The 15,640-nt window shown below is 39.5% G+C and overlaps 1 protein-coding gene across 6 annotated transcripts in view; it reads left to right on the top strand.

Annotated features, from left to right (window-relative positions):
- AKAP6 (A-kinase anchoring protein 6) overlaps positions 1-15,640 on the top strand; it is a 244,900-nt gene that overhangs the window by 210,849 nt on the left and 18,411 nt on the right. For all 6 annotated transcript variants that reach the window (XM_083505275.1, XM_083505274.1, XM_083505273.1 and 3 more), the window contains one exon: positions 9,091-9,306. In XM_083505275.1, the coding sequence (XP_083361401.1) occupies positions 9,091-9,306 (216 nt within the window). The remainder of the gene's footprint in view (positions 1-9,090; positions 9,307-15,640) is intronic.

Here is a 15,640-nt window from a genome sequence, read left to right as displayed (position 1 = left end):
TGCACATTCATTTTTAGACCTAATTGTCCCTATAGTCTAATCATATAAACAGATCAAAAGTAAGCAGTAAACTAATAAATCAGGATGCAGCAATAATAAACTATATGCTATAAAGTTTTATCATTAAAAAATTTTATCACTAAAAGTTTTATCTTTTAGCACTAGCAACAAGAATCAGCACACATCACAATATATGAGCGTGCAGTGCATGCAACCCGCCCCCCAAAAAAGTTCCTATGACATTCTGAAGGTTAAGGCTGCAATGCTAAGGCTCCTGGGAAGCTGCCCCAGGGACCATACAATATATCAGGGTCTCCCTCTCCAATGTCAGGCACAGGTATCTAATGTCGGGTCAGAGAAACCTCCAATGCCCTGGCCCAACAGATTCCAATGCTGATAGCGGGCGGGCGGGGGGGGGGGAGAGAAAGCGGGTCAGCAGCAAGTTTGTGGGCAGGTTGAGTTAGAACAGGGGAAAGGCTGGGATTCCTTGGATCCAAAGCTATCTCAGCCAACCAAATGTCCCCCCCCAACCAGGTAATGATTTAGATTTAGATGCTATAATGTAGCATCTGGGGGGGACAGTCCCCAGATTTACAAATCAGTCCCCATACAAAATCCATTGAAGTTGAAAAGTGTCCCCAGATTCATTGAAAAAAATCTGGAAACCTTACTATAACGTGCTGTGGAAATAAAGGGTAAAGCAATTATTGAATTAATAAGGCAACTGATGAAGTGAAAGACCCTTCTGCCTGCCACTCATAATACACAGTGCTGGGATAAGTGGTAGCATCTCAGCTCCAGGTGGTTTGGGATGATGCCTATTATTTCAATCCATTCAAGTCTGGTTTTAGGCCTGGTCTTAGGACAGAAGGAGCCTTGGTTGCTCTAGTGGATGACAATTATCATTATCAGTATCATTATCATTATTATTTATACCCCGCCCATCCAGGTGGGTTTCCCCAACCACTCTGAGTGGCTCCTAATTAAAAACAGATCAAAAACAGAATAAAACATCAAATATTAAAAACTTCCCTAAACAGGGCTGCCTTCAGATGTCTTCTAAAAGTCAGACAGTTGTTTTATTTCCTTGATGAGAAGGTGTTCCACAGGGCAGGCACCACTACCGAGAAGGCCCTCTGCCTGGTTCCCTATAACCTCACATCTCGCAGTGAGGGAACCACCAGAAGGCCTTCGGAGGTGGACCTCAGTGTCTGGGCTGAACGATGGGGGTGGAGACACTCCTTCAGTCAGAGGATGGTCACAGGGACTACTACTTTTTTAGTTCTCCTGGACCTCTCAGCAGTTGTCGTATTCTTCTGGATCACTTGTCTGGGCTGAGCATGGAAAGCTTGGTTTTACAATGATTCTGGTATTTCCTGGACAAGTGTTTTCAGACTATGGTGTGGGAAGGGCAGGACATCTCTCATGGCCACTAGCTTATGGGAAACCACAAGAGTTCATGTTCCCCCCACTCCCCGCCATGATATTTAACATCAACATGGAATCATAAGGAAAAGTCATCTGGAGATTTGGATTGCCTCATCACTGGTATGTTGATAACACCTCACTCTACCCTGCTGAGGGCATCTGGTCCCATTGAGCAGGCAGATTGAACATCAACACACACAGAGAGAGAGAGAGTTGGAGGGCTGCAGTGAAGGCAGGAGATGCTTCAACCAGCACCATATGTGGTTGTGGACTAGTTAAATGCTCCTGTTAATGGTACAGGCTGCTGAGAACAATGGGAGTGGCGAACCAGTCAACAGTTGCATGTTTGCTTCTAGATGAAGGTCACATCCTGCCATCTCCAAAAGGTTTCAGGTAAGGGAAAGGGTCACTGAACTCTACACAGTAATAGCCTGCAGTTCCTACTAATAAACTCTTTGACTGGAGGCTCCTTTCTCTAGCCCTCTCATGAAAAAGTAGAAACTGTTTAGTGATCTCCAGTCTCTTATTTCCAGTTGACTCCCAGAATCAGGGAATCTTGATAACATGCCTGGTGAGCTCTCCAACAATATCTTCAAAGCAAGGCAAGGCGTTTATGGTCACTTGCAATCATGCACAAATATTTGAAATAAAATTCACTTTTCTCTGAATCAAGAAGATTCAAGCATTTCAAATTTTGAAATTACATATTATAGCAGTTATGTCAATGTGAGATTGCTTACTGAGCAATGCTATGGGGTTTAAAGATGACAGATTGTTAAGTAGTTACTCTAGTCACTAAGCAACCCATTTGTCTATATTGTCCTGTCATGTGGTGAGAGGAACATAATTTTATTTTTATTTTTTATTTAACAAGTTTTATAGACTGTTTAATCAGAAAAACCTCATAAAACAATGAAAAGTATCCATAAGAACATACTGTTAGAGTCAAAATTTAAAAACAAGAAGACACAAATTTAAAAATAGATAAAATCAACAGTTGTAAAGCAAATGTACATAATGAAATTACATGTCTTGAGTAGGTAAAGATAAAGGGACCCCTGACCGTTAGGTCCAGTCATGGCTGACTCTGGGGTTGCGGTGCTCATCTCGCTTTACTAGCCGAGGGAGCCGCGTACAGCTTCCGGGTCATGTGGCCAGCATGACTAAGCCGCTTCTGGTGAACCAGAGCAGCACACGGAAAGGCCGTTTACCTACCCGCCGGAGTGGTACCTATTTATCTACTTGCACTTTTTGGCGTGCTTTCGAACTGCTAGGTTGGCAGGAGCAGGGACCAAGCAACAGGAGCTCAGCCCGTCGCGGGGATTCAAACCGCCAACCTTCTGATCAGCAAGTCCTAGGCTCTGTGGTTTAACCCACAGTGCCACCCAGCTTGTTTAAACAAAAAAGTTTTTTTGCAGATATCAAAAACAGTACAATGAAGGTGCCTACCAAATATTAATTTTATAAAAAGAAACCTGTGGAGAAAACTGGAATGTTACACCTGGTAGAACAATACATACAATTTGTTTATCAAGTAGTAAGATGGATCTAAATAGTTGTTGTTGTTTTAATCCCTTACCCCAATACTTTCCATTCTCCTAAAATCTTCCTGTATCTGCCAGCTAGTTTCGACTTGGGATAGCAGAAGCTTTAAAATAATGGCTATGTTTTAAGAGATTATTGCCAAACCCACATTTTTTATTCCAGGGAGGCATTGTGATAGATGCCAGCATTTCAGTAATGATATAAGCAATCTGTAACCTATTATAATTTCCTTTCAGAATAACTTAATTTTCATATTGTTTTATATGACTGGAATTTTAATAGTGTTTTTAATTTAGGAAAAGAAGTATACTATGCATTACTAATTACACAGGGACAGGGATTAAATAGCAGCACCCTGAACCACATTTTTAAAAGAACAAACATTTTTTAAAGTTCTTAACCCAGCATAAGGAGTGGCACCAAGAAATTAAAAAATGTCATGCTTAGATAATCATAGCTTTATAGGCAAAAAACATGTAAAGAGGCATAAATTCTGCGCTTATTATTTGACTTATTTATTATACTGTACTGCTGGAGTCAAGCTGGAATAAATACAGGTGCTACTCATTGGCTAGCAAGGCGAGAAATTTAATTGTTTTCAAGTAATTTAAAGATAATGTATTTGTATGTATATTTCAAAGCCCATAATTTGACAGGAGTAGTTATGCCAAAGTCAGTCAGGTTGCATACCAATGAGTCAAGCAGAATTTCCTAAACAATCGAAACGTACTTAAAAGAAATTTGTTTGATGGCACTTGTATTTTTCACATGTAAGTAGAGTGAAAAGGAAAATAAGTTCTTGATTAGAAGTGTGGATATTTTTAATAATAAATGTCACATGCCATTTCCAAACTTGTCAGTGAGATGCCACACTCTTAAAAAGGAATCTTGGCAAGGGAGATGCTCATTGCAGCAATTGGGTGGATAATAGTATAAAAGGTATTGTTTTTAAATGAAGGGAACCAGTGCCCTATTTTGAAAGAACTCATAATCTATTTTAAACTGTCATTCTATGTTTCTGACTTGCAATTAGATGATATTTCCAAAATGTCAGTCTGAGATTTTCCTTCGACCGTCACCCTAATAAAATCTGACGGCAAGTGTATTATATCCAAACTCCCCCCCCCACCCATAATTAGCATCAAAGATCCTCACTAAGGTTAATCAGGAAAGTTGTACAAAGGGTTTCCAATGAATGGCCATGAAAGCAGCAGTATGCCTTTAAAAACACCCTTGTAATATAGGCAAGATGGATGACAATCAGGAGACAAATGTAGGAGCAAAGCTGTTTGGAGAGAATAGTTTTGTAGTGTATGATGTATGTTACGCAAATGAGCTTATTAGGACTCTCATCTATTTTATTATTGGTGCCCAATTTAATAGAGGCATTTAAAAAACAATATTTCTGCCTGACTCCTCGGAAGGAAGAAGATACATTGATATAATTGAAAGCAAATGATTGCATGTTGTGCCATTTAATCATGTCATTTTTCAGTGGCTGTTTTTTGCACTTCACTGCATGCTTATAGAATATTTAGCTTTATATAGATTAGGTTCCACCACCAGAAACTGAGCTCAGCGATTATTTTAGGCAACATTTTCTTTTAAGTTTGGAATCAGTTTAAAAAAACAGCCAGATTTGTCAGTGTTTTCTTTAGAAGATTATAAGCCATCATTCACTTCTAGTATGTGGCATTTGGTCGTATTATTATTATGAGAGATAACTTATTGCTAGTTGTTCTTTTCAAGTCTCTAATGGAAAACTTTATTTTTTCATCATTTACAGAGTGCATCTACAGTAATTTTTAATACATGGGGCTCACCAAGCCAGCAGGAAGAATTAGAAACATGCTCAAGAATCTTATGGAAAGCTTTCATTAACAGTCAGTTTTATAGATGTAGATGTTATCAAGATAACTGGTCATAAAAGAACATGGAATTAGTATGGAACCTATACATCCTGGTTTTCTAACTGCACTGTCCAGTCTCCTAAAAAATCATTTCTAGACTTCGTACAGGGACCAGTCTATTAGAGACTATGAAACAGCCTTAGGCTGCAGTCTTACAGAAATTTACCTCTATATTAAATCTTCTAATGTCCAGGTGAGAATGCAACTTTTTTACTCAGGCGCATCTCTACCTCTCCAGTGTCTGATTCTGAAAAGACTCACAGTAGAAGCTGATGATGGACAGCATTGGTTGGTTGGAACCAGTGCTTTTTTTCTTTTAAAAAAATGTTTAGGGGTACTCTCATTTTCCTATTCATATTGAAATATTGCCCCTCAGTGAGGCCAAACTTAGATTCACGAAATGTTTAGGGGTATGCGAACCCCTGTATTCCCCCCCCCAGAAAAAATCACTTGTTGGAACCATTTATGAACCCCTTGCCCACAATCCCCTCAAGCAGCTTTGTTACAGGTCAGGAGGTCCCAGTCTCAGTAAGGTTTTAGCAACATTTTCAGTTCTGAAGTGAACACAGCTCTGTGCAAGGCAGAAAAATTAGGAAGAATGGGGCAGCCTTGCATGTGTTGATTGGGGAGCTTGGAAGTATCGCCAACGTTTCATTGGTTGAAGCAACATTTGATTTGCTAGTATGCAAATTTGTGATGTAAAATGCTGAATGAGGAAGTTGCAGTCGCTTCTACCTTTGATATTACCTTTGTGTTCCTGGAGAATTTTTAGCAATACACTTCAGGAAAGTAAATACAGGCAGGTTTAAGAAACATTAGAAAATGCATTCCAGCTATAAATTGAATAATAGTTTGTGGGTATATTTTGGCATAAATAGTGGTTTTGAAATTTATCATTCAACTTACTTAAAATTCAGAGATATTAAGGGGAGAGTGTTCCCTCATTCCAGAAATAATGGGATTTTGGCTATTATAAGAGTTAGGCAATTGAAACAGTTATAGGACACATTTTATTAATAAGTAGAACATCTGTATAAAATGTCCACCTGCTGATAAACTGTGCAGTGTTACTTTACAATGAAATGCACTTAATCATTTTAAGACATCTTCTAATGACATCTTATTGGGATTAACATTTTGAACACAAATACTTTTAGGCATTAAAACACCCATTTTAAATGAGATTGCATTGTCTTGTTTACCCTTGTTCATTAATAAGCAATCTGTTAACTGCTAGAACACTCAAATTGTGGAAGTGCAAGCTGATTAGTAAGCAATCCAGCTATATTATGGATATAATCATATTTTTGTTGTTGAAGACTTTCAGTTTAACAATCAACTTCCCCTTTACCCAAAGGCATAAAAAGGTATGTATACATATAGATATTAGACATTAACACCATTGTTTTGCTTTAGGAATTCAGCTTTCCACTGGTTAGGAAACAGAAAACTTTCAGAGGGAGAGCTACTTTTCTTATGCAGAAAATGTATTTAAGTGCAATCTTACTATTATTTTTAAACAATGGCAATATTTAGCTTTTCCTCTTGGAAACAGCAGTGTCAGTTATGAGGTTGCACCTAAAGAAGTCCATGTTTTTCAGTTACCAGCATCTCTAAACAGCTCAGATATTTTTCACAAGGCTTTTCTTATTAACTGTAATTCCCTACCCCCATCCCGCTGCTACCAAATTTTCCCTAAAAGGAAACCTAAAATGCTAGGGTGATAGCTTAGATTTTTCTCATGGGGTTATGTACTTTCATCTGTAGCATCCTGCAGAGAGAAACAGATGTTTTCACGGTGCACAATTTAAATTGCCTAGTAAGCTCCTGAATGTGAAGAAGTCTTCCGTGCTCTAATATGGTAGAAGATACTAGATCCACAGCAACTCAGTGAAGGAAACACAGTGTGTGGGAGCAGGGGAGGGGGGCTAGGCTGAAGAATACATCTTCCTAGACACTTGTGGTGGCATTTTCCCTTTGGTGTCTCTCTTCAAAAAGCACTTAACACACTGTAATGTTGACTGCAGATTTGCTCAGAACAGCACAGAAACAAAGGAAACCATAGGGCAGACAGATCAGAATAAAGAGAACTAGCTACTCGTCATGGTGGCTTTGTTCTACCTCCATTGTTGGCTACCTGTTGCTGGGGGGGGTCACAAGTGGGGCAAACACTGCTGAACTAAGGTCCTCCTTTTGGACTCTCTATAAACATCTGGCTGGTCACTGTAAGAACAGGATTGTCAGGTCCCAAAACACAACAAAAACAAAATGCAACTTGCAAGTAAGAAAGAGATCTTTATTCAGGCTCAGCAGCAAGCATAAGGTCCAAAAATCCAGATTCTAAGGTACATGAGTAGGCCAAGAGGTTCATATTTTAATGGAAGCTACAAAAATGTTCCAACAGTTAGCAGGGAGGACCTCCCACCTCCATCCCTGGTTGCCACACTTCCAGCCCTCCACCTGCTTCTCCACCGTCTTCATCTTGAGCTGCCAAACCATGCCAGATCCTGATGGAGCCAAAGGGCCCATGACACGGATGATGAACTAGATAGCGTTTTGGATTGTTCCAGCAGGGCTCTTCTTGTGTTCTTTTTTTGCAACAGAGGGACACGGGTGTGTGAAAACTGTAAGAAAGAAAGAAAATGTTTCCTTGGTTCAATTACAAGTTGAAATGTCTCTGTTATCCCACATCTTTCCGATGCAATCAACTTCAAAATATTTAAATCTATAACATATGGAACTGTTCAAAAGTTTTGCTGGCCCGTTATACCAAAATTCAGAGAGTTGTGGAAGTGCTGAAATCATACCTTTATTAGAGCCTACAAACACTCAGACCAGGGAAGAGTTGCATGTACCGGTAATTCAAAAGCTGGTACCCTGCCTTGTGAACCTTGGTTGATCCTAATATGGCCCATGTTTTGCCAACCCTTTGTCTTTTATATATGGTAGTGTTTCAATATTCCTATATGTTTGCGGTGTTGATTTTAAAAAGGTGTCTTGGTAAATTCTACTGATAGTTTCTAAATTTCAGTACTATATGTGTTTCATATGGAGAGGACTTATCAGGGGTGGGGAAGACCATTTGGCCTGGAGCCTCAAGCTCAAGAGGGGGCTCAGATTTTATTTTATTTTTAGACACTTGTATTTTTGGCATTCAATACGTTTGACAACTTGCCTTTTGGAAAGGGGGAAGGGAAGAAGTGCTGGGGCTTCCTCTTGGCTTGCTTTGCTGTCTGCTGGAAAGTGTGTGTGTGTGTGTGTGTGGTAGTGGTGTAGGAAGATACATTTGCTGTTGCATTGATTTTGCTGTCTTTTCCTGCTCTGGCATTGGCTGCAGTGTTAACTTCTCTTTGTAGGAAGGCTAAATCTGGGCTGTTGCACATTGTGAGAAAATTGGGAGAGGAGAGGGATTAATAATAATAATAATAATAATAATAATAATAATAATAATAATAATAATAATAATAATAATAATTTATTTATACCCCGCCCATCTGGCTGAGTTTCCCCAGCCACTCTGGGCGGCTTCCAATCAAATGTTAAAAACAATACAGCATTAAATATTAAAAACTTCCCTAAACAGGGCTGCCTTCAGATGTCTTTTAAAGATAAGATAGCTACTTATTTCCTTCACATATGAAGGGAAGGCGTTCCACAGGGCGGGTGCCACTACCAAGAAGGCCCTATGTCTGGTTCCCTGTAATCTCACTTTTCACAATGAGGGAACTGCCAGAAGGCCCTCGGCGCTGGGTCTCAGTGTCCAGGCTGAACGATGGGGGTGGAGACGCTCCTTCAGGTATACAGGGCCGAGGCCGTTTAGTTCTCATCCTGTTTGTTTGTTTGTTTGTTTGTTTGTTTGTTTGTTTGTTTGTTTGTTGAATTAGGGAAGTGCTGGGGCTCTTGACTGCCTACCTGGTTTGTTCATGGAGGGGCTTTTTGGGGGGAGGGGTGATAATAAATAAGCAGTACAAATACAAATATGAATTTGAATGCTCATGCGCTGCAGAGCACCTGAATGAAGTTCATGAACTGGTGCTCCATGGACCACAGTTTTGGAACCCCTGCTATAAGGTATGGTGTTGCATAATATTCTTAAAGCAGCAACAACACTGGACTCTGCAAGTGACTGCTGAATTCTTATACTTATACTTATACCTATACTTATACTTATAAAGTGCATTGACACTGACCATTCTTCTGTCCACAGTCCCTCTGCTGCGAAATTAAACAGAGACGCCGAGGCGTGGGCTCAGTGTTGCGTTTGTGCCAGCACCTCCTTAATGACCAGGATACCTGTAACCTGAACGCAGATCACCAGTCAATGCAGCTGATAATTGTAAATCTTGAAAGGAGGTGGGAAGCCATCGTCATGCAAGCTGTCCAGTGGCAAACTAGACTGCAGAAGAAGTTGGCAAAGCATTCCGTAAGTGACACCTACTTGATGTTCCTTCCCTTCCAATGCATTCACGTGGGGCATTTTCCCAGCACCTTAAAATCCTTCCTTGTTCCTCTTGATATCTTCACTGAAGGTGCTTCTGAACCTTTCTCCCCAAACATATAATGATCCTGTCAATGGAACCAACTGATTAATGGGCTATGAACACGTTGCACAAACTCGAGTTCTGTTTTTAAACACATAGATTCTGACCCTTTTAAGGCACTGAATGGATTTTGTGGAATTGAAATAAATGGCAGATAAGGGTAGTCAGTGGTTTTCTGAATTAGACCAAAACATGTATTGTTGTTTGTAATATGATACACTTCAATCATTTGTCTAGATCTCTATAAAGCAGCCCCTGGACTTATTCTGAACATCCCGTTTGTCCAGCACTAGTCTGCATCTATGTGCTTTAGCCCATCAATTCCAACCTTATTGCCAAACAAAGTTAGAGAGCATGGAATAAGTACTATGGAAATAATGGTACCTGAAGAAGTGTGCATGCACACGAAAGCTCATACCAATAACAAAATTAGTTGGTCTCTAAGGAGCTATTGGAAGGAATTTTTTTATTATGGAAATAAGTGTTTTGTATGGGTTCAAAATATTAAAGTTGGAATTGTTCCACATGTAATCTACTTCAGCCTGTCCTGAGACAAGCTATCCAATATTTAAAGCATCCTCAATACATGCTCGTCCAACCTTTCGTTGAAGACCTGTGGAATTCTGACATTGCTTGCAACAGACAGATTGAAAAGTGTCTCGCTTTTTAGCAGCATTCCTAAAGGAGCTCATGACATAAATAGAACACCACAGGGTGTTGGTGCCTTTGTTGGGCCCCATCCCTCTATTAGAGCCAAATCAGGACCTTGCCCTGGTCCTTTCTTTACAGGGTAGTGGTGCAGAGACTGCCCATCTGATCCAGAAGCTTTATTCCTCTTAAAATAGCAGCAGTTGGCAAAAAGCTGTATTGTTTTTCTTGTGTTGTGCTCTCACTTTTTCACCTTCTGGTGCCGACTGTTCTCTTTTGCCTGAAGCAGAGGCAAGTGACAACTGTGAAAAAGCTCTGCAGGCTGCTGAACACACGTGTAAAAGCGCCACTGCAGCCGGAGCTACTCTCATCTTTGCCATGCGAGCTGCTGCTGCTGGGTTTAGCTGCAGTTCCTCTAAATAAGCTGCTACGTGCTAATTAAAGGCTAGTGCTGCTCTTGCAGCAGGAGTGAAGTAGTCTTGTGGCTCTATTTGGATCGGAATCGATCGGGAGGTGAGGTAGGGGGAGTGTAAAAGCACTGTGTGTTTTCTTGATGTCAGGATGCCAGAGAACTTCACAAGCTCCACACTGCTTTGTTCCCACTTTGCCTGGGGTAACCTAGACTTCTTTGCTGGACTGAATTACATTTCACCTGGTAGGGAATGCAACTGGTGAGAAATGGCAGCCATTAAGAACTCTCCATATAGGTTTTATTTTTCATTTTGGGGAGGCCTCTTACTACGAACATATGCATTCCATATGAAAACAGGGCTAGTTTCCAAATCTACCATTTTCTTAGATGATAAAAAGAGTTCTTAGAATCAGGATGCTGTAGTTGGAACTGAAATTAGCTAGTCTCTCTTGCATTCTTTTTCTCTCCCTCCCCTGCCGTCTCCCAATTCCAAGCTGGCATGCTACAACATTTCCTTTCATTCAGTTCCTGTGTAGTCATTTCTTGGGCCGATCCCAAGATTGCTTTCTCTTCTTTGCCTATCTCTCTGCACTTGATGGTGTGCCAGTCTTGGCACATGAATGGTATCCCCGGGAAACAAGTATATAGTTTTTTTTTATTTGAGGTTGTCCACAATATACTGTAATATATGAAAACAAATGGGATGTGTTTACATCTCTGATGGCATCAGACTCGGTGTTGGCAAGAGTCATTGACAGTGCAAATGCTTGCCTGGTTGATTAGATGTGTTACGGAAGTTCAGGAGTTGCTTCCATCTTCTGTTCTTTTAATACATCTATCAACATTTTCCTTTGACCATTTTCCTTTTCTTGGTCCCTAATGGCAACCTATTATTAATGATCGGGGGTTATGTTGAAATTATTTGTAAAGAGCTTGGAGATATATATTTTTAGTAGCCTTTTAAAAGAACTTTTTGCTGCCTTTTTACAATATCCACAGTTTCCCCCAAAACATAAAGTTTCTCTAGGACTGATAGCAGAAGATTGTTTCTCAAAGTGTCGGTGTATGTCAATATGAAATCTGGCAGTGAATTGCTGTGGTTTTTCCTTAAAATTCTAGAGCAATCCCCAATACACTTTCCCCATCCAGTCATGTGTCAAGTCTATTTGCATAAAGTTTATTTCATTTAATTCATTCATTTGATTAAGTGAAAAGGATTTGTGAATAATTCAGACTGAAATGGAATTCCAGGAGTGGTTTAACAATCAATCCTTCTTCCCAGGGAACTTTGGGAACTGTAACTCAGAGAGGGAAATAGGGCTCGCCTAACAGCTATCAGTATCCTAAACAAACTAAAGTTCCCAGAATTCATTGGGGAAAGCCATGGTGGGAAAGCTGTATAATAGTGCTTTAAATGTATGGCATGGATGTGGTTTTGGTGTAATGTTCTCCTAGTAGCGGCTCTACCCAAATTCTGTCCCAGCAGAAGTGTCCAGACCCTTTTCAAAGGCGGCCCTGTTTAGTGCTTGTTATAGTCATCCAGTTTGGATGTAACCATAGTATTCATCCCTAGGAACAGAAGCAGTTGGTTAACCAACCTAAGCTAGTAAAAATACACTCATGGTCACAGCTGCCAACAAAAAGATTGACAGCTCGTCCACAGTTCTGCTTGTCCCATACCTAGGAAGCTCAGGTCCAAGCAGTTTTCCACTTGATCAATGCTTTCTAGACCCAGGTCTGAGTGGTTTCCCCTGGCCCCGCTCCATTCCCAGGAAAAACCTTCTCCTTGTAGAAGCTGCTCATATAAGCAGAATTGCCAGGGCTACAAATGAGGGTTTAGGCAAAACAGCTCTTCCAAAAGACAGGCTGTTGTTCTTTTCAATTCATTATCTGTGATTTCACTGTCCTTGCCTTGAAATCTGTCACATATAAGAGGCCACTGTTCCCCCCCCCCCCACAACTGAAGAAGCTGTTAGTTGCCACATTTTGAGTTGGTATACAGTGGTGCCCCGCAAGACGAAATTAATTCGTTCCGCAATTTTTGTTGTTTAGCGAATTTTTCGTCTTGCGAAGCACGAAATCCCATAGGAATGCATTGAAAATCAATTAATGCGTTCCTATGGTCAAAAAAAGTCCAAACAAAGCCAAATTTGGTACAACAACAGTTTATTAACTGCTCTTTAAAGTCACACATACTGTAAAGAGCAGTTCAAAAATTTAAGGGAAAATAAATTAACTTTATAAACAAAACATGTCTTTGTTTTTAGTCAAAGAAAAAAAAGTCGCGAGACGTTTTCGTCTTGCGAAGCAAGCCCATAGGGGAAATTCGTCTTGCGAGGCAAATCGCGAACGGAAAAACCTTTCGTCTAGCGAGTTTTTTGTCTTGCGAGGCATTCTTCTTGCGGGGCACCACTGTAATTTAGGTTTGGGATGCCTGCCTGATTGAAGTCTGTTCCTGGCTCTCTGCAATATTTCTGACTTAGATTATTCATGTGGATTTGAGAAATGCTTCCTTTCCATCATGCAAATTTTCCTCTGCTGCCGAACGCTTCTGTAAGTACACTGTACTATGTGTCCAGCTCAATTCCCATGTGCATTGGCTTTGAAAGTATGCTGTACATCCAGCCACATAATTGAAAATAATAAGGCCACAATAAATGGGATGGCCTTAGGGTATAACACCCAAGGGATTCAATTGGTGTCACTCTGCATCAATGTCCATGCATCATGGTAATTGAGGTAACATAACCAATTACCACATTTTAATTAGAGTTGTAAGAACTTGGAAAAATCTACAGTGGTGAGACAGCTCACTTTAAAAAAAACAAAACACCAAGCATTTGCTTTCCAGAAGCCTTTTTCTTGGATGCTTATTCTTAGGAGTCAAAGAGGTTGCTGAAAGTACCATTTGAGAGGAGGTTGGGAAAAAATCCAGATTCTTTTTAATGAATGGAAAGCAAACCTGGAAACAAAAATGTGCTAAAATGCTGCATTCCTGCTAAGCTGATATCCTCATCCACTTCTTCTTTTGTGCTTCCCTGACACTTTTAGGGAAAGAAAACAGTTGTTCATAAAGTTGGCCCTCAATGAAGTGTCCTTGTTCTCTGCCTTTCCCATTGGTGAAATGCCTTAAAAAAATAATCAATAGCATGATGCTCATTACACATGTTGAAAAATCACCTATAGAAGAATGATGCAGAAGTTATCACATTGTTGTTTTGATACACATCACCACTCAATACTAACAGCACTTGGCATCTGAAATGGCCTAATTGTGAACTAAATAATTATTTTGTGAGGCAAGAACAAATGGCAAAAGAAGTAGCATAAGAATTTACTATAGACCTCATTCTGCAAGCTGGTGTGAAAACCAGGAAAGAAAACACAGTCAGCATCCTGTGGAAATTACTTGCTCCATTTATGTTTCATTAATACCAGATACTTGATATAAGCCTTCCGCGAGCATGTGTGTCCACAGGATTTTTTCAGGGAGGGGCAAAGAAACACTTTAAATATGAGAGAGCGGTTTCTTTCTAACCTCAGAACCCTGTTTTGCCCACAGTAGAGTTGATCCACAAGAAACTTTTTTCTATTAATTTATATATCATTCTGGATCAGAATGTTTGTCTATAAAATGTTTGAATTCTTTTCATTTACCTTTTTGTGACCTTATTTTAAACCTTTGACTACTGCTACTACTGCAATGACTACTATCCCACATTTTAAGTATATTTTGTTGGCATCTGTCTGTCTTGGGAGACAATGGAAGAAGAGTGCACCTTTGGGGCTAAGTCAAACCATTGGAGAGTTACAGCGCCTGCTATGGCTGTAGAGACCGATATGAGAGAGAGATGTTTTGTTGCAGGTGGGGCAGATGAAGGTGTCCGGTGGTCCTGATGCAGGTGTACCAGTTTCACCAATTATTGTTAATCCTAACTGGATTTAAAATGCTGAATTATCCCATTGGTATACCTGTTACTTTCAGTTTTTATGGAGAAAACAGTACAGGGTGTTACATTTTTAAATAAGCAGGAAGATAAAATTGATTCAATTTATATATCTATATATACACACATATACTAAATTAACAGCACAGTTCTGACCAAGTCTACTCAGAACTAAATCCTATTGAATTCTAATGTATTTACTCCTAGATAAGTGGGGTTAGGATTGCAGCCTAAATAACAATGACATTTCTCTATAATGCTGACAATGATTTATCTATAAATGAGACTTCACTGCATTTATTTAGACTGTAGGAGTCTCTGTTTTTGTAGTCTATTGTTTGTTAATACTGTGAGAGAGTCCGTTAGATAGCAATACCTGCATAAAAGGTCATAGGTTCTAATTTTCAGTTTAACTGTTTTGAATTACAGTTTTGAATGTCTCTGATTTTGAATTTTGCTAGAAAAACTGCTACCTTCCCACACACTTGCTTTGGAGTGAGTTCTATTGATCTCAGTTGTATAACTTCAGTTTTGATTTTAATCTGTGCCAAGGGGTATGCTCACAGTATGTTTAAACATAAACAACAAAATTGAGGATACTTTGAAGCTCTTACTTCTGAAAGCAGATACCAGTGTACTAAAACATGAGTAAATGGTTCCTGTATTTTCACTTCCATTGCCTAGCATAGTAGGACATCTTAGCATCTAGCTAAGTTTGCATCAAGTAAACACTTAGAATTATTGTGACATTATAATATGCCAAAACAGTCCAGCATATGTTAGCTAATTTGATATTTATTTTCTTTGCACTTTAGCATTTGTCTATGGAAAAAAGACACTTTTGAGAGAGGATGCCTAAATAAGAATTGTGTATTGTTGCCTAAGTGTGTGTGTGTGTGTGTGTGTGTGTGTGTAATTAGATGGATGGACTGACATAAGCATATACAGAAACATCTACAGTTTACCTATTTCCCCATATATATTTTAATGTGCCTATGTGTTTCTATATATATTTCACAGAAAAATGTCACTCCCGAGAAAGGTAAATTGATGGTTATGTAGAATTTTTCATTTTCTTTATCTATACAGCATTTGTATCATCACAGGAGTTCTAATCCATATTCAGGTCTCCATATTTGGTGTGCAGTAATATGTAAATTACCTAGCCAGCTGCATTAAGCAGTGTTTGTTTATTCTATTTCTTTTGGC

This window comes from Podarcis liolepis (assembly GCF_965112155.1).
Source record: "Podarcis liolepis genome assembly, chromosome: 1".
NCBI lineage: Eukaryota > Metazoa > Chordata > Lepidosauria > Squamata > Lacertidae > Podarcis > Podarcis liolepis.
This window is presented reverse-complemented; position numbering and strand designations above follow the sequence as displayed.